The sequence below is a fragment of the Heterocephalus glaber genome, unplaced genomic scaffold (assembly GCF_053883595.1).
Source record: "Heterocephalus glaber isolate CG9 unplaced genomic scaffold, H.glaber_assembly_v1.0 deba00000347, whole genome shotgun sequence".
Taxonomy (NCBI): Eukaryota; Metazoa; Chordata; class Mammalia; order Rodentia; family Bathyergidae; genus Heterocephalus; species Heterocephalus glaber.
The window spans coordinates 49,738,065-49,756,777 of NW_028258143.1; the positions used below are offsets into that span (position 1 = coordinate 49,738,065).

Genomic DNA, 18,713 nt, shown 5'->3' on the forward strand with positions numbered 1-18,713 from the left:
TAGAAATGTAGCAGGTACTATTCACCAGTAGCCTACAATTTTATTTTTATTTTTTATTTTTTTATTGCTGGAGGTTTTTCTTTTAGTCAAAGAACAAAATATATACAGACACCATTGCATGGTACATCCACAGGTTTCTGCTAAAGGGAAATGTGATTATTCAGCAGTAGATTTCAGTGGGATCTCCTCTGGCTTTAACTTTATACCTTGCAACAAGGTTCACATTTATTTTCCTTAGTGTATTTTTTTAAAAAAAACAACTTCACTATATATCACTTCTCAGTAAGTTCATTTCTTGCTATTAACGTACATTATTGTCTGGAAGCATAAAGTTACATTATACAAATATTTTTATATTTTTTAAAAAATAAGCACTTTTGCCGCTGAAGTGACTGTACCATGATTTCACAGAGAGAATGTTAAAATGACTCATGAATAACAGTGCCATCTGTAATACTGATATCAATGCAGATGTCACAAAATATGAACTTCTCAAAGAATAACATTTTCCTTTTTAAATATAGAGGATTTCTTTTCTCTGTTGCATTATCCACTAGGAAGAAAATTATGCTTGTTTATGCTTTTTACAGAAGATATAAAAACCAAATTAGTTATATAGTTGACAAGATACTGTATGACTACTCAATACAACAGGACAAGAGCTTCTAAAAAATGTCCTATAGAACTGCATTCATCATTCACCTCATTGGTCCATTCCATTCATTGATGTAGCCCACAATTTTATTAGCTCAATGTTTTAGTAAATCATGGTTTAAAACTAAAAAGAAAGACATCTTTCTGAAATACCATTTGTAATTACTGTATTCAATCTGGGTTTTCATTGGAGGTTTCCTATTGAAGGATCAACCTATTAGGCCCAAATTTATTTATAAATGTTGAACTTTGCCAAGATAACTGTTAGAATGAAGTGTCTAATATAATAAAACTTAGCTTTTTGATATTTACATGTTTCAAAATAAATTTAAAGTAAGTCAGTGTATAAAAGTATGAAGAACAACTTTCTTTTTCTCATCTGAAGGTTTTGGAGGTGCAACAGGAACATTGGGACAAGCAGATTCTTCAGATGAGGTGAGATTTAAAGTTTAAAACTTTTTAAAAAATAGACTTTAAAAGGTTAAAGGACTGTAAAGACTTGAAGATATTCTGTAATTTACGTTCCTCACTCCATTATACAAGAACACCGAATGTCCAGTGGCTTCTGAGAAGCCTGTATCACATAGTTACTTAGCTACAGGACAAGAACTTCAACTACATTTTCACTTCTTCTTCTTCTTCTTCTTTTTTTTTTTTTTTTTTGGTACCAGGGATCGAACTCGGGACCTTGCACTTGCGAGGCAGGAGGTGGCACCACTGAGCTAAATCCCAGGCCCTGTCTAGCATAAATTATTAAGAGAATATGAATGTGACAGTTTTTCTAATTTCATAATAAAGTTACACCTTGTGTGTCAAAGATTATTTTTAAAAGTAATTTGAAATATGTTCTTATACTTCAGTATATAATTTATAAGACAAAATTACTTTATGATTTTTCTTTTGGTAGCAGGGATTGAACTCGGGTCCTTCTGCTTTCGAGGCAGGCGGCGGAACCACTGAGTTAAATCCTGGGCCCAACATATAAATTTTATAAGCATCAAAATCATAAAGTAGGGCTGGGGATTTAGCTCAGTGGTTCCGCCGCCTGCCTCGAAAGCAGAAGGACCCGAGTTTGATCCCTGGTACCAAAAAAAAAGAAAAAAACAACAAACAAACTTAGATGTCATATTTTCATTTAATATCTTTAATAATTGAAGTAAAAAATTACATTTGAACATATATTTTCTTTTAAACTCATTTTGAGTTGATAATATAATATAAACTAAGTCAAATACACCTGTTTACGAGGATGTTTATGGCAGTTTTGTGATTTAATGTCTTAAATTTTACATTTTATGTTAGTATTTTCCCTTTCTCCCTTACAAAGGCTCCCACAGAATGCCGCATTTTATGGAGTCTTGATTTGAACAGTTCTAAAGAGTTTTCATCAGATGGAGAGGCAGTTTAGTGTACTGCTTAGGAAATTGACTCTGAAGTTAGATTGCTCAACTTTGAAGTCTGGTTCCTGTACTAATTACTAGTGTGGCCTTGGGCAGGTATCTTAACTTCTCTCTGCCTAAGTTTCCTTATCTGTAAAATGGAGGTAATCACATTATTTATTTCATCGAAATATTAGGAAGATTGAATGAGGTAATATATTAAACAATTAGAGCATTGGTACTTGGTATATTGTAAGCACTATCTATGTTTGTTAAAGAAATAAAAGTATTTAAAAATTGGCATAAATGATTAGCTGAAAATTTTGTTTTTCTTTTTAAATTGTTGGTTATAAAGCTGGGAGTGATGGCACACACCTATAATCTCAGCACTCTGGGAGGCTGTGAGGCATGAGGGTTGAAGGCTGGGCAGTTGGACATTTTAGTGAGACTTGGTCTCAAAATAAAAAAAAGGACTGGGTATATGTAGCTCACTGAAAAGACCCTGGATTCAATCCCCAGGACCCCCCCCCCCAGCCCCGCCCATTAACTTCTAAAAGCAGTATTGGTATACTGGCAAATGTGGAAAGCTTATTGATATTTAAAATAATGACTTTCCAAAAACAAAGCCAGGTATAGTAGTGCGTACCTGTGATCCCAGTACTGGGGAGGCTGAGGCAGGAATATCATGTGAGTTTAAGGCCAGCCTGAACTACAGAGTCTGTCTCAAAAAAGAAACAACAACCCCCCAACCCTCCAAAAACATATAAACATATTAGTTAAACCATAATAATTCCATTTGGTTTTTTTTTTTTTTTTGTACCGGGGATCGAACTCAGGCAGGAGCTTCTGCTTGCAAGGCAGGTGGTGGCACCACTGAGCTAAATCCCCGGCCCAATAATTCCGTTTGGAAGCAAGGGGAGGGGAATGAATGGTGGCAGTAAGAATAATAATTGTTCATATGCCAAAGAAGAAAACAATTAATAATGGATGTGATTTTATACTGCTTGTACTGCTATAAGTGCATTGGTGGGGAGCAGAAGTAATGTATCAAAAGGTGAGCTCTGGGAAAATGAGTTAAATATGAATGGCTACATAGGTATTTTTGTTTAACTAAAACCAGCTAGCTAGGACAGGAGCTTTTTATCTGTTGCCAATAGAAAGTTTAGAAAATGATTGTATAATGAAATGTTTTAGTGACTGTACAGAATACAGTATTTAAACATCTTGATTTAGAACAAAAGAATTCTGTGATTTTATATTTATATGTCATAAGTTAGAACCTTCATGTTATTTTAGCATGTGTACAACAGACTTGCTAAGTAATTGAATTTGATTTCTGGGCACATAGCAAACCAATCTTCAAAATAGATTCTTTCTTCTCTGTCTTGGAAAGAAGTAACAGTTATTTTTGTTTTGGCCTTAATTCTTCAGATTAGTTTTCAAATTTCCATTGGAGACTTTAATTGTATATAACTGCACTATAACAATATTGTATTTTCTAGTTGCTCATCCCTTTGTGTGTATATATAGTGAGAGTTTAAATCTTGCCTCCTCCCCTTATTTCTGAGGCAGGGCCTCACTATGTAGTTCAGGCTGGCCTTGAATTCACTGTTCTATGGGGATCTTTCGGCTTCAGCCTCCTGAGTGCTGGGATCACAGGTGTGTGCCTCCACGCCCAACTTTAAATCTCTTCTAGAAATAATTTCTAGGATGATAATCAGAGGATTTGAAACATAGCCCTTTTTTGTTCATTACTTTTGGTTCTAATCTGTGTGTTTAGGTTCTCTCCTGTTTGTGGTCATTCCTTTTAGATTATGTGTTTCAGAAACTAATGCGTATAATATATTTTATATAGTCATTTGCTCCTTACTTATGATTGTCTTGATGTGATACCATGATAAATCCTTTTTGATGGCAAGAACTTTGATACTTCATTTTAGTCTTATTCTCACAATACATTATTCTTGTGATGGTAGCTAAGATGACTAACTTTTACTGTATTTAGGTGGAAGTGGATTAAAGAATATCACTTAATTTTTTTAAGAGAATCAATAGGAACATGATTCTGTTTTCTTTGATTACACAGTTAATTCTTCATCTATTATCCAAGATGGCATATATGTATCTTGGAAAGATCTTAAAACTTTAGACCTACATTTCAATCTTGGCTCATAATATCTCAATTAGTGATAATTCTAATAATGCTAGAATTAAATGGGTTAAAATGGGATAACATGTATGAAGTGCTTATCATAGACCAGATAGTAAATTGGCCTTTCTTAAATGTTTTCTATCCTACAGCTTCATGTGTAGAAAGAATTCCATTGAATTTTAGAGTTGTTATGGGTCACACTATAGAAATTTCTGTTGATCTTTCTATAGGAAATAGTTACTAAAGAATGAGTTTATCTTTCAAATTTTAATTAAAATTATCTCAGTAGTGTGGGAATACATTGTAGTTATTTCGCTGGACAATTTAGATAAAATACATTTCCTATTTATCTTCCCTAATACTAGTCTTTCCTCTAAGTTTCTACAGTTAATAGTTTGGATGTTCTTGACAAATCCATTTCTGTGTAGTTATTTCACTATATGTTTATTCAAATGTACAGTGTGTATGTTTGTGCACATACGTGGGAATAAATAAAAAATGCTACACTGTTTTGTGACCCGCATTTGCTCTGTAATACATTGTGGAAATTCATCTTTGGTGTTCTTTCCATCTGTTGTGTAATATTCTAAAATATGAGTATACTATAGCTTATCCAATCATTTTGTTAATTTCTAATTTTTGTTACAAACTACAGTATAATGCTTCCATGGGCTGGAAGTATATAGCTCACTAGTAAAGTGCTTGCCCAGCATGTGTGAGGCCCTGGGTCCGATCTCTAGTAACATTGGAAACAAAAAGAATATAATGCTTTTATCATTTTGTGCAGATATAGAAATAGTTTTCTAAGATATAGAATTGCTAGGTCATAGGATACAGGTATCTTAAATTTTATTATTTAAAAGTTTTTAAATTATTTTTTTGAAACAGGGTCTCGCATGCAGTTCAGGCTGGCCTTAAATGCACTATGTAGCCCAGGCTGGCCTCAAAGTCACGATGATCCTTCTGCCTCAGCCTCCCAAATACTGGGATTACAGGTGTATGTCACCATGCCTGGCCTCTTAAATTTAACAGATTTCATTTCTGATTATAAAAGTGCACATGAACCTTTAAAATAAAAAATATAGAAGAGTATAAAGACTGTTACCTAGGGCTATAGAAGAGTTTTAATGATGTCAGTAAAATTTCTATTTTAACATTGTGGTCAGAATTTCGAATATTAAATATATACAAAAATTTGTATCTAAAGTATGAATTCATGTATATATAAAATACAGGTTTTTGGGGCCGGGGATTTAGCTCAGTGGTTTTGCCGCCTGTTGCATAAGCCCAAGGACCCGAGTTCAATCCCCAGTATAAAAAACGCCCCCCAAAACCACAAGTTTTTGCTTTATGGTTTTAAACTCATTTTCAAATGTTGAGTTAGAAATAGAAAAATCGTGTGATTAAAAAAAGTCATGTGATAAAGCAACAACAAAAATGAGAATTAGGAGGAGACAAATTTAAAGGCTATAAAAATTATGGATACTGAAGACAAAAGGGACCTGAAAGTTATCCTTTCTAACTTTCTTATTTGTGGATCTGGAAGCTGAATTCTTTAGAATTAAGTGAGTCACTGAATGTAGTGCTTTCATGTAGGTTGTGACAGGGTTGAGTCTCCTCTCTGCTAGTCTATTCTTTCTGGAAAATGGATAAACAGGGTTTGTTACTGTTACTATTAAAGTACTCTATTATTACTGTAGTAATAGTTACTGTTGCTTGTTACTTATTTCTGTGCAGCAGATTTGCCCAAAACTTTATGGCAGAAAATTACCATTTTATTTTGCTCACAGTTGGGAGTTTGGGAAGTTCAGCTTGGTTATCCTGTTTGCACTGAGCTGTTGGCAGCAGCAGCAGTCATCTGAAGCCCAGATTTAGATGGAGGTCTTAGATGGCTTAATTAGGGGCCTGACAATTGATGCTGGCTGTCCACAGGGAGCTGTGATCCTGTTTATCAGAATGCCTGCATCTGGCTTCTCCTGCATGGTGATTATAGACTTTCCTATCAATTTTGGAGACACTTGTCCCTAGGGAAAAGTATTCTAAAACTGTATCTATTGATTATAAGATATCAGTGTAGCCACTAATGGCTGTTGAAGAGTTTTAATAAAAAATCTGTTGTGCATCAAAAGAATGAAAACTTATAAGAATGAAAAATATTTTAGAGAGTTGATTTTTTTTTAAAGCAGAAAGGAGTATACTTAAATTTATTATTAGCATTCATTGCAGTTTAAGAACAAAAACTGTTTTTTTTCTTTTTTGGTACTGAGGATTAAACCCAGAGTTTTTATTCCCCCCTCATTTTGACATAGGATCTCACTAAGTAGCTAAATTGCCCAGGTTGCACTTGAACTTGGGATCTCTTCTATTTGAGCCTCACAGAATGCTGGGATTTCAGGTGTGCAGACCACACCTGGCCTTGAGTTTAATTAATAATGAAACTATAACATTGTGACGCTTCTGGTAGTCTCTTTTTGAGCTCATCTATTCTATTTCGACTTTTGTCTATTATCTTTTAATGGGAGATATTATTTTGTTAGAACCGCTGACCTTTTGATGGCAAAAAAAAAAAATTCCATTGGAGGCTAGGTATCATAAGCCAGAATGTTAATTGAGTTTTATTGTGAATCATTTGGAGAGAATAACAAGAATTTCTACCCACCCACTTAAAATCTAGTGACATTATTATTTAGTTTTATTTTATTTTATTTGAGATAGGGTCTTGCTGTGTAGTTCAGACTGGCCTTAAATTCACTATGTAGTCCAGGCTGACATTGAACTCCTGGCAATCCTCCTGCCGCAGCCTCCCAAATGCTGGGATTACAGGTGTGCATCACCATACCTGGTGACATTATTATTTTAAAATTGTACTGTGCTTTTTTTTCTTTTCAAAGCATTTTTTACATGTTACTTAACATGATTAAAATTTATTGAGCCTTTTTTGTTGTTGGTGGTGGGACTGAGGATAGGGCCCAGGGCCTTTGCACTGAGCTACATACCCAAGCTTTTGATTTTGAGACAGGGTCTCATTAAATCACAAAGGTGCCCAGGCTGAGCTTGCACTTGTTGACCTTCTGCCTCAGCCTCTCAGAGTGCTGCAATTATACTGAGCCTCATTAAAGCCATTAGTTTTTTCCTTTTCCTTTTTCATTCCTCTCTCTCTCTTTCCCCATCCCCTTACTTCTGTCTGTCTTTCTCTGGCCTTTTCTTTCCTTCCCCTTCTTCCTCCCTCTCCCCTTTTCCCTCTCCCTCCCTCTCTTTTTCTCTCTGTCTCATGTACCTGTAGGGACAAATGTCAATTTTGCTTCAGTTTAATGGAAATTTAATGGATATGGCTTAGAGATTGGAATTTCTACAATTTTATCCTATAGATATGAGACTATTAAGCAAACTCTTTTCATGATTTCATTCTTGTAATTTAACAAATTATAAATAAGGGAGATAGGAAGACAGTGGTATCTTAATTACTACTGTAAGAGGTAATTATAATAATTAATGAACTGTTTTAAGGGCCAAGGGAATTAGCTCAGTGGTAAAGCACTGAGCCAGCATGAAAAAGCCCTGGGTTCAATCCATTGTACTGCAAGAAAAAAATAGTTAGAATTTTAAATTGGAAGAGACTTCAGATGTAATCTAACCTAGTGACTTCTTTTTAAAGATGAAACCAATTTGGAACTATAAAAGTAACAAGATTTTTTCTTTTCTGCAGATTTTTATTTGTATGAGCATGTATGTTACAGTCTAATTTTATTTATGCAAATTGTGTTCAGTATTTGTCTCTGCTGTCCCTAGAGTAACAGAACATTATGTACTCAGCAGTGCTATTTATACACATGACATTCTTTGTACTATTACTTCTTATTCTTTTTTTGTATAGCTCACATGAAATAGGAGAAAATGTTTGTTGTATGGAACTAGAAATATGATGAAATCAAGAGCACATCTTAACTTTATGAAATCTTTTAAAGTTTAACTTTATATATATATTTAACCATCAGATATATTTGTAACCATCAGATAATGCAATTCAAAAGGAAATTATCTCTAGTGTTATACATAAGTCAATCTAAACATAATTTTTAATTAGAGGGTATTAGAGTTTCTCAGGAGGAATAGGATCTTTTAGGTAAAGATAACTTTTCAAGGACAGATTATATTCATTGGTGTCATTTTTTTAATGAGCAGTATCCATTTATCTGTGTGCAATGACTGGAACATTAATCTATGAATTTGAGGTGTCTAGCTGTTAATACAAATGAAATAGTTTGAAACACTTTTCTGCTGTGAAATTGTAAGCGTATGAATATCCTTGTGGAAAAATAGACAAAAAGCATAAGAAAGAAAACATTTATCATTCACAGATAATCATTGCTTATTAATTTTTGCTTGTTTATCTTTTTTCTCTTACACAATTGAGAAATAATCATTAGCAAAATAAGTTACTATGTAAGATATGTTCTAAATGTTCTTGCCTTTTTTAAGACAATATCTAAATGAACAGCTAAAACTAATTTGCCAAAAATTATAGCAAAAGTAGGATTATTGAAATTGAAACTTGATGATGGTTTTCTAAAAACAAATAGATAAAAGAAAAAATTTACTCTTGGTGGTATAAGGTTAAGTTTTTAAAATCAAAAATTACAGTGAGAATGAAGGGAAGGGTGAAGAATATAACTTTTTATGGGAATGGTCATAGAACTATCTAATGTATTTCTTTTCCAGTAGAGGAATTGGTTTTACAACATTCCTGATAATTGGTAAACCTCTCTGTAAGCACCTCCCTACGAACTTACCTAGTTTATGAGGCAATTTGCTCCCTTCTTTTTGAAAGCTCTTATTAATAGCAGGTTTTCAATATTATGTTAAATATTATAACTTTTGCACATTTCTTTTTTGGGGGAGAGGAGGAGTTTTTTGTTGTTTTCTTTTTGAGACAAGGGCTCACTATGTAGTTCAGGCCAGCCTTGAACTCAACTATGTAGCCCAGGCTGGCCTTGAACTTGCAGCAGTCCTCCTGTCTGCTCCCAAGTGCTGGGACTACAGGTGTGGACCACCAATTTTCACACATTTCTTTTGCCCTCCAGAAAGATCTGTATTTTTACTTTCATGTTACACCCCTTTAAATATTTACTTTTAGTTATTTTCTTTTCATCTGTCTAGTAAATTCATTCTTTTTAGAATATGCTCTGGTTCAGTGCAGTGATGGGACATTTTTTTGATAAGCATACTGTGTCTTCATTTAGGCCCATGTGTTCGCTGTTTAGTAAATGATCTTGAACTGTTGCCAGAACCACAGTGGCCAAATGAAATGTCTAGGTTCCCTGCCACCATCCAGTTTGCAGCTGACAAGAGATCTCTTTTTGTCTTTCACTTTTACAGTTGATTTAAAGCAGTCTCAAATTATGGTGACTTAAATAAATTTTTAAGTTTCATCTAAGTTGTTCTAGACTTTCAAGATCTCCTTTGGCTTAATAACTTGGTATGTTAAATATTCTTTTTAGGTCTAAAAGAGCAGGGGAATTGGGAGGGGTAGGGGAAGGGAAAAAAGGGAAAGGAAAAAATATGAGAAGAGGAAAAAAATGGAAACAAGGTCTTTGTAAATAGGGAAGGGTGGAGGGGGTGGGGTGAAGGGAGGGCAAGGGAAGGGGAAAAAAAATAAGAACCAAGAGACTCATGTAATGGTACAAGATCCCAATGATGTATGAAACTGTATTTTATACCTAAAATGTACCAATAAAGTTAATGGGGAAAAAAAATATTCCTTTTAGCTTATGTGTATTAGTGTTCTTTGTGTATTGTTTTAACCAAAGGTGAATTTATCTGGCATCTTTTTATGGAACTCATATTTTTCTTCTAATAAATCCATCAAAAAAAAGAAAGGCTGTAGATTTTGTAGCCTAGGCATTGAATCTGTTTTTTTGGGGGAGTTTTAAAAAAAATCTCAAATCTATTTGTTTCTTGTTTAGAATGCTTTGGACCTATGTTCATATTTTTTGTGCCCAGAACACATGTAGCAGTGATGCTTACTTTCCTGCCCAAGGCCTAGTTAAGGCCTAAAAAGGATTTCTAAGAGCTATACACGTGTTGTCTCAGTGGGACTATACTCTACTCACTTCTTCTTGGCACTTGTCATCTTCTTCCGGCTCCTGTACTGCATCCTTACGATAAATGGGAAAAAGCTTAACTCTCCATCGTGTGTTTGGAGGAATGGAAAATTGTGCTCATGAAGACTGTTTTGTTTTCATCTTCTTTAATGCCTGAAATTTCTGTCACTGGGAGTTATTCCTGTTTGCTGAAAGTATCATTATTTCTCAAAATTAAAAAATGAGATTTGTTATGAATGATACAGAAATTCATAATTTTGAGCAGATTGTTTCAATTAAGATTAGAAATCAGGCTAATATTTTTTGAAAAAAATTAACTTAAAACTATAGCCCATATTCATTGTTGAATAAATAGAAAATATTAACAGAAAGTGACTTAGAGGTTGTCTTAGTTATTTTTCTCATTGCTGAGACAAAATACCAGATACCCAGAGTTAAAGCAGAAAAGGTTTATTGCAGTTTGCAGTTTGTAGAGGTTTCAGTTAATAATTGGCTGGCTGCAAGGCAAAGTGGCATTGCAGAGCACAAACAGTTTTTTTTTTTTTCTTGAGGCAGGGTCTCATTGTGTAGTCCAAGCTGGCTTTGAACTCACTATGGTACCCTAGGCTGGCCTCAAACTCACTATGTATCCCAGGCTGGGCTCGAACTCTCAGCGATCCTCCTGCCTCAGCCTCCTGAGTGCTGGGATTTCAGGCATGTGCCACCATGCCCAGCTAAAGATATTCTTTTTATGGGAAGTTTCTATTTGAAATTATGAGGAAATCATGACCTGGGGCATAACACCCCCCCCCCCCGCCCCGCCCCCAGCTTCCCTTTTGTCTCAGATCAAGGAGAAATTTCCTAAGTGGCTACTAGTTGAAATCACAAACTTCTGAACCCTCTTGGCTCTGTGGCCTGTCCTTTAAGGTTAAATTTCATTCTGACGAATTTCTTTGTGGGCAAAATGAGAGTGACAGAGGAGGTAGGGAGTGCAGTTCGATTGTCACCCTGCCGCCAAATGGATTGCCATAGAATCCTGGCAAAGGGAGGGCTTAATGGGAAGGGTGTACTGAAGTGCTTAGTAAAGTTTGAATGACTGAGTCACTTGGAAGCTCTGGAAGACCCCCCAAGAATGGCACTAATGACTGATGCCAGACTTGACAGAAACTGTTAAGGCTATACCATAGAGGGCAAGGAAGCGACTCAAATAAATAGAGCTGCAGCATGAAATCGAGACTACTTTTCTGCTTTGGAGATTTGGCCAGCCATAATTCAGAAATTATTTGGAAATTTGAACTACAGTTCTAACCTGCCAACAGCACCATTATAAGCACAACTGAGTGCATGCTAAAGTACTATCCCCAAGTCTTATAATTCCAGTTGATTCAGATGCATTTTAAGAATGGGGAAAAGATGTCAATTTAATAACATGGAAATTATTAATCCTTATACATTATTTCCTAGTTTAGGAGAGCTGAGATAGTGGGGTAGAAGGATAAGCTTTAGATGAAGAGAAACAAATCGTGAGCTCTGCTACAAAGATAACAGGAGCCTTTTAAGCAATATTTTTAAGCAAATTGGAAATGAGTACCTGCACCAAGGACCCCCTCTCCATAGCAGAGCATCTGTGCTTTACCTGGATTTCATAGTGACAGCCTTCTTTTTTCTTTTTTTAAATTAATTTCATTGGTACATTTTAGGTATACAATATAATGACATTCATCATTGGAAATTTGTACCTTTACATAATCTCTCTTGGTTCTTATTTTTTCCCCTTCCCCTGCCCTCCCTTCAACCCCTCCATTTACAAAGACTTTGTTTCCATTTTTCTATTTTCTCATATTCCATTCCCTTCTTTCCTTTCCCCTACCCCTCCCACTTCCCCTTCCCCTTTGCCCCTTTTCTTCCTATTTCACATTATCTATTATACCTTTTAGTCCTTATTGACACTTTCAGTTTCTCACACTAGAGAAACTATTTAGTTTTTACACGTATGTCCTATTTATTTCACTTAAGAGTATCACCTCAATGTGCATCCATTTAACAAATGTCTCTAATTTCTCATTTTTTATGGCTGAGTAGTACTCCATTTTATTAAAAAACCACATTTTCTTTATCCAGTTTCCAGTTGATGGGCAGTTGGGCTGTTTCCAAGTTTTAGCTATTACAAACTGTGCTGCTATAAACATAGGTGTGCATATATCACTGTGGTATGATTCTTATAATTCTTTGGGGACGATCCCCAGCAGTGGGATAGCAGGGTCAAATGGGACTTCCAGTCCTAGTTCTTTGAGGTATCTCCATACTGATTTCCACAGTGATTGCACCATCCTACACTCCCACCAGCAGTGGAGCAGGGTTCCTCTTTCCCCACAGCCCCTCCAGCATTTGTTATTGGTTGATTTCATGATAGCAGTCATTCTTTCTGGGGTGAGATGGAATCTCAGCATTGTTTTCATTTGCATCTCTCAAATGACCAGTGATGTTGAACATTTTTTCATATGTTTATTTGCTATTTCTACTACTTTGAGAAATGTCTGTTCATTTCAGATGCCCATTTTTGGATTGGGTTTTTAAATTTTGGAGGTCTGATTTTAAGTTCTTTATAGATTTGAGATAGTAGACCTTTGTCTGAAGAACAGCAGGTGAAAATTGTTTCCCACGTTGTGGGTTGTCTCTTCACTCTGTTCGTTGTTTCTCTTGCTGTGCAGAAGCTTTTTAACAAGAAGAGATCCCACTTGTTGATTGCTTGTGCTAGCTCACGGGCAACTGAAGTTTTGTTCATAAAATCTTTTCCTACACCAGTGTCTTCAAGAGTTCTACCTAACCTCTGTTCCAACCAGTTCAGCGTTTCTATTTTAATATTTAGATCTTTAATCCATTTTGATTTTAGTTTAGTGCATGGTGAGAGATATAGGTCTAGTTTTAATCTTTGGCAAGTTGAAACCCAATTTTTCCAGCACCATTTATTAAAGAGGCTATCTTTCCTCTTGGAAAGGGTGTTTGGCTCCTTTGTCACAGATGAGGTGGCTGAGTGTGTCTGGAGTTGTTTCGGCATCTTCTAATCTATCCCACTGGTCCTCAGGTCTGTTTCTTTGTCAGTACTATGCTGTTTTTATCACAGTAGTTTTGTAAGTATAGTTTCAAGTTGGGAATTGCGATACCTCCTGCACAGTGGCGGGCTTCTGCCTTTGATCCTCTTCCCCTGCATTGTCTCAAGCTGCTAGCTTTCCTATTCTGTTGTTGTGCCATGTCAGCATCCCCTGAGACATCTTTAAAACACCTGAGATGTTTGCCTGGGCATACAGATTATCTCCCCAGGTACCAGTTATTGCTTTTATTCTGTAAACACTTGAATGGGTTGTGAGTGGTTGGCTCTCTCCCCACCGCCATCCTTATTATTTTTAGTGTGAGGTGTTTTCAGGAATGCACACATTCCATGTGAGCAGAAAATGCCTATATTTCCTTCTTGATACTTTTTCCTAAGAATATTTTAATCTGTTATTACTGTTATTTTTAACTGTGAACCCCAAATTCTTATAAATGGTGCTTATTTTTTAGAATTTGATTTCTTGAATTCATTCTGAGTCCTTGAAACGTTTGCTCTAGGCTGGGGATTTAGCTCAGTGGTACCACGTCTGCCTTGCAAGCGCAAGGTCCTGAGTTTGATCCCTGGTACCAAAAAAACTGAAAAAACAAAAAACCCAGAAACATTGTTTCAGTGCTCTCCATCCTTCAGTGATAAACTCTCACTGCTCCCTTTAGTTTTTTTGTGCATTTAATATGTGTACAAGGATGGGAAAGTCTTTGACATTTGAGAGTCTTCCATTAGAAGCACAGATGTAGTTTAAAAGCTTTTGTCTTTAAATATTAAGGATATTTCCTATATATTTTGATAAAAATCAACAGCATTAGCAAATTTTTGTTGCAGCAAATATATCAAAGTATAAGTTGGTTAATATCATGTAAGCATGCATATATTATGTCTAACAATTTCTAAGTGCATTTGTATTTATATGAAATGAATACATTTATGATTTTGACCATATGTAATTCTGATTTTGTTTTTTCTCCAGGAGGATCAGGATGAGAGTCAAGGCCTGGGCAAGAGAAAGAGGGTAAAACTAAGCAGTGGTACCAAAGGTATTTATATTTTGCTTTTTTCCTTTCAGCAGAATGCTTTAAAAAATGTTAATCACTATGACATCAGAGCTCTTTGAAGAGAGAGGCATGTTGTTAGATTTATCTAATAATGGAGAAAGTATGGTTAGCAGTGAGGACCTCAAAAGCTAGGAAAACTTTTATTATTGGGATTTTGTTCATTGTTTTCATTCATGAAATGTGCACTATTATATTTGAGCCAGAATTACTGAGTCTTTTCATTTGATTGACTCATACCTATTGGTTTTCTGTTTTTTTTTTGTTTTGTTTGTTTGTTTGTTTTGGTACTGGGGATCGAACTCGGGCCCTTGCGCTTGCAAGGCAGGCAGTGGAACCACTGAGCTAAATCCCTGGCCCTCATATCTATTGTTTTTGATGTAAAGTTTTAGTTTGGTTTATGTCCTTTTGTAATCCAGGGCATACAATTTCTACAGTAAAGAAGGAGCAAGGGAAAGAAAGGGAGGAGAGAGACAGACATTATGAGAATGAGTGAATATCACTTAAAATAATAAGGGTTCATGAAGGGCATATAGGTGCCTATTGAAAGGAACAAGTAGAAATGTCTGTAGTAAAAGAATAGATTAGTAATCATAATGGGTCATATTTATCGAACCTTTTGTAGATGCTTGATATAGTGATGTACTTCCCTGCACTATTTAACAGAGTAACCATATGAAGCAAGCTTTAAGTATATAGATGGAAGAAAAGGCTTTTTTTTGGTACCGGGGATCGAACTCTGGTCCTTGTGCTTGTCCAGCAGGTGGTGAAACCACTGAGCTAAATCCCAGGCCGGAAAAGGCTTTTTGAATAAGAACCTCAGGAATTCTAGTAAGCTAGTGAGGTGTAGAGCTTGTACCTGCTTCCTAATTAAAACTTTTGTCTCAGTCATGTATTTATACCACAGAATGATTCTTTGAAAATCTTTTTTTATAATGTGACTTTAGGTAGTTCAGGCATTGTTGTAAAGTCACTACAAGATTTTAAAGGCATATAGCCAAACGTAACTAATAGAAACATTTTACACACACATAAATAAGACTCTTAGGTCTTATTTTTATTACTTTTTGGCTTTGAGTCTATCAGCATGTACCTGTGAATATATTTTTGCCTCATTTTTTGCAAGCTTAGTTTACTCTTGTTTTTAAATCATTGTCATGCCCCTGGAATGATCTGTTTCAGGAAGAAGAGATTTCTGTTTACAAGTAAAAAATTCTGGGGTTTGAAAATGATAGTACCTAATTTCCAATAAAGAGGTGACTAGCATAATTTCATTTATATACAAACCCCTGTTACATAGTACTTACACTGATGGTACCACAGGGGTTAGGAGATATTTTTGTCTTTCTGTAGTAAAAATCGTAGACTTTCCAGAACACATAAGACTTTTGGGAGCCATTTTCTTTTTTAGCTATTAATGAAAAAATTGGGTTAAAGTTAATACTAAATAGAACCAAGTCAAGCCTTAGCAAAGTGTTTTATAAATGAATCAAGATGAGGACAAGCTTATTTTGTTACTGTACTTGTACTGTTACCTGAGGTGATGTGGTTTGAACTTTTTGTGTGATAATCAAGAATGGTAAACTGGGGGAGGGTTAATAGAAAAAAATCCTGGAGCTGTACTGAGTGTATTGATGTGTGTAAGACTGTTTTCTTAATTTTCTTATCTAATTGTATCCTTTGCCTATGCAGTGTTACTGAGCCGGGCTATTCACAGTTGATACTGCTATGTTCTTGATGACCTTGTGTCATTTTCAAAGAAAAAAAAATAGAAAAAACCAGTGAGAGACATAGATAGCAGAAATATTAAGAATATCCAGTTCATCATATACTTGTTGAGACTTTCTCTGACTAAGCATGGAAAGGATGCAGAGATTTGCAAGACAGTCTAGCCTTCAAGAAGTGACGTTGGCTTTAGAAATAGGGCTTCTACTAAGTAATGCTTTTCCCTTGGATTATTTATTCATAAGGGGCATCACCTCCCCTTTCTTCTATGCATGCATAAGGTTTCTTGAGCCCAGTGCATTTAGGCATAATTAAAACTCCTTATACTTTTTCAGGTAAAGTTTTACTAGAAGAAGTAATATACACTGTCAAGAATACATTAATAATTTTCTCTAGTGAAGTTAGTATCTCATTTATAAAGGCTAATTTTAAAGAAATGGAAACTTATCGAAACCTATAAATATTTCTGTCCTTTTCCCTAGAAATTACAAATTTAAAAATTAAATAACTTTGGATATTTTTATATCCTTAATAATATTTATATTTAGCTTAAAATTGTTAAAATTTTTATGTAACTATATTATATTAAAATAAATGATTAATTGTTTTATATGTCATGGAAATTTTAGAAATATAACTTGCTGGTATTACTGAAAGGGTATCCTTAATTTTTAGACATTTGTAGATGTTTGTATTGCCTTAATAATTATAGTAAGGTTTAAATGAGATGAGTAGCTGAAGTCTTCATTGCATGGTAAATTTTCTTTTCAGATCAATCCATAATGGATGTTTTAAAACATAAAAGTTTTCTAGAAGAACTATTGTTTTGGACAATAAAGTATGAATTCCCTCAGAAGATGGTAACTTTCTTACTCAACATGCTTCCAGATCAAGAATATAAGGTATCTGTGTTTTTTTCCTTCCTTTTGAACTTTGCTTCTTCACTATTATATATGTTTTTCGTATGTTTCTCAGATGAGGCTTATTTTATTATAGATCTGAGGTTGATATAGCACAGTGAGAGAAGATTAGCTTATTCTTTTGCTAACACAGGGTCTACACAGTAGTGTGGTACTTTACTTCTGTGGCAAAACAGCATTACAAGTTATCAAGGGAATGCTGAGGGACAAACATTTAAAACATAATTGCAGAAATGAATATTTAACTACCGATTGTTCTAAGTCCTCAAGGAGAAGTAGAGGGTGCTATAATACTGTTTAAAAGGACAAGTGAATTTAGATTGTGGAGTTAGCATGGGAAAAACATGGGATTAATAATTGCCACAGTTGTGAGAGAGAGCGGTTATGACTCAGGTGCAAATGCAGGTAGTTGAACTTTCTAGTCCCAGATTGTCTGGACCCAGCTGTTAGCACCATGTAGTTAGTTATGGCAAAGTGACATACCTTAGTGTATGAAAAGAACCTTAGAGTTTAGGTTAGGAGTGCTACTTTAATAGTCCCATTGTTTTGTGGGTCTTACACAGGCTAATATAATACAACAGGGAGAATGTACATGTTACAAATAAAGAAAATAAGAGTGAAAATAAGTAATACTTTAGAGCATTTAGTCTGATTATTCATCAGTTTTCAGATCAAATATGTTATTTCTTTTGGAGTCATCACAAATCCTCTGATGGTTTATAGTGAGACTAGGTTTTGTTGCTAAAGTAGGTAGCACAAAAAAAGATACATACATTGACATTAGTTAATTGATACAGTTGTAAGTAAAGTGCACTATTATAATCTTAAACCACACTATTCCACTTGGGAGGTTGAGGCAGGAGGATTCCTTTGTGTTTGAGGCCATAGTGAGTTCAAGGCCAGCCTGGACTGTATAGTGAGACCCTGTCTCAAGAAAACAGAAAGAAACAAAAAGCACCACATTGTTTATAATTGCTTTAAAACCCTAAATAATTTAAAATTCCTATTGAAACTTAAAATCATCAAAGTTTTTGCTAATGTCCCAAAAAAGATAAAATATGACTTAAAACTACCATCATTGTTGAATTATTTTTTCATTTACCTTGGGCATCATCACAAGCTAGTAATAGCTTTAAAATGCTGATATAATACATTGAAAAATATTTAAAATGTAAAGTTAATGTATTTTTTTCCTTAAAAATGTTTATAGGTTGCTTTTACAAAAACTTTTGTTCAGCATTATGCTTTCATTATGAAAACACTGAAGAAAAGTCATGAATCGGACACAATGTCCAACAGAATTGTGCATATTAGTGTTCAGTTGTTCAGCAATGAGGAGCTAGCCAGACAAGTGACAGAAGAATGTCAGTTGCTGGATATTATGGTCACTGTGCTGTTATACATGATGGAAAGTTGCCTTATTAAAAGTGAGCTGCAAGGTAAGCTCTGAATTATAGTAATTGGTTCTATTATTTGTGTATTTGCATATGTAGCCTTAAAAACATCTATATGCTTAAAAACAATTTTAAAATATTGTAAAAATACAGTAAATATTTGCAAAATAAAGTTTTGAAAAATTCTACTGAAGTTTAAAGGTATAGTTAAAATCATTTATAGTTTTATCATTCATAAATAACTTGTTAGC

The 18,713-nt window shown here is 34.8% G+C and overlaps 1 protein-coding gene across 7 annotated transcripts in view; it reads left to right on the forward strand.

The window, feature by feature from the left end:
- Positions 1-18,713, forward strand: part of Ubr3 (ubiquitin protein ligase E3 component n-recognin 3) — a 217,801-nt gene that overhangs the window by 46,929 nt on the left and 152,159 nt on the right. For all 7 annotated transcript variants that reach the window (XM_087200088.1, XM_087200084.1, XM_087200107.1 and 4 more), the window contains exons 5-8: positions 1,040-1,089; positions 14,342-14,408; positions 16,920-17,050; positions 18,279-18,507. In XM_087200088.1, coding sequence (XP_087056214.1) covers positions 1,040-1,089; positions 14,342-14,408; positions 16,920-17,050; positions 18,279-18,507 — 477 coding nt within the window. The remainder of the gene's footprint in view (positions 1-1,039; positions 1,090-14,341; positions 14,409-16,919; positions 17,051-18,278; positions 18,508-18,713) is intronic.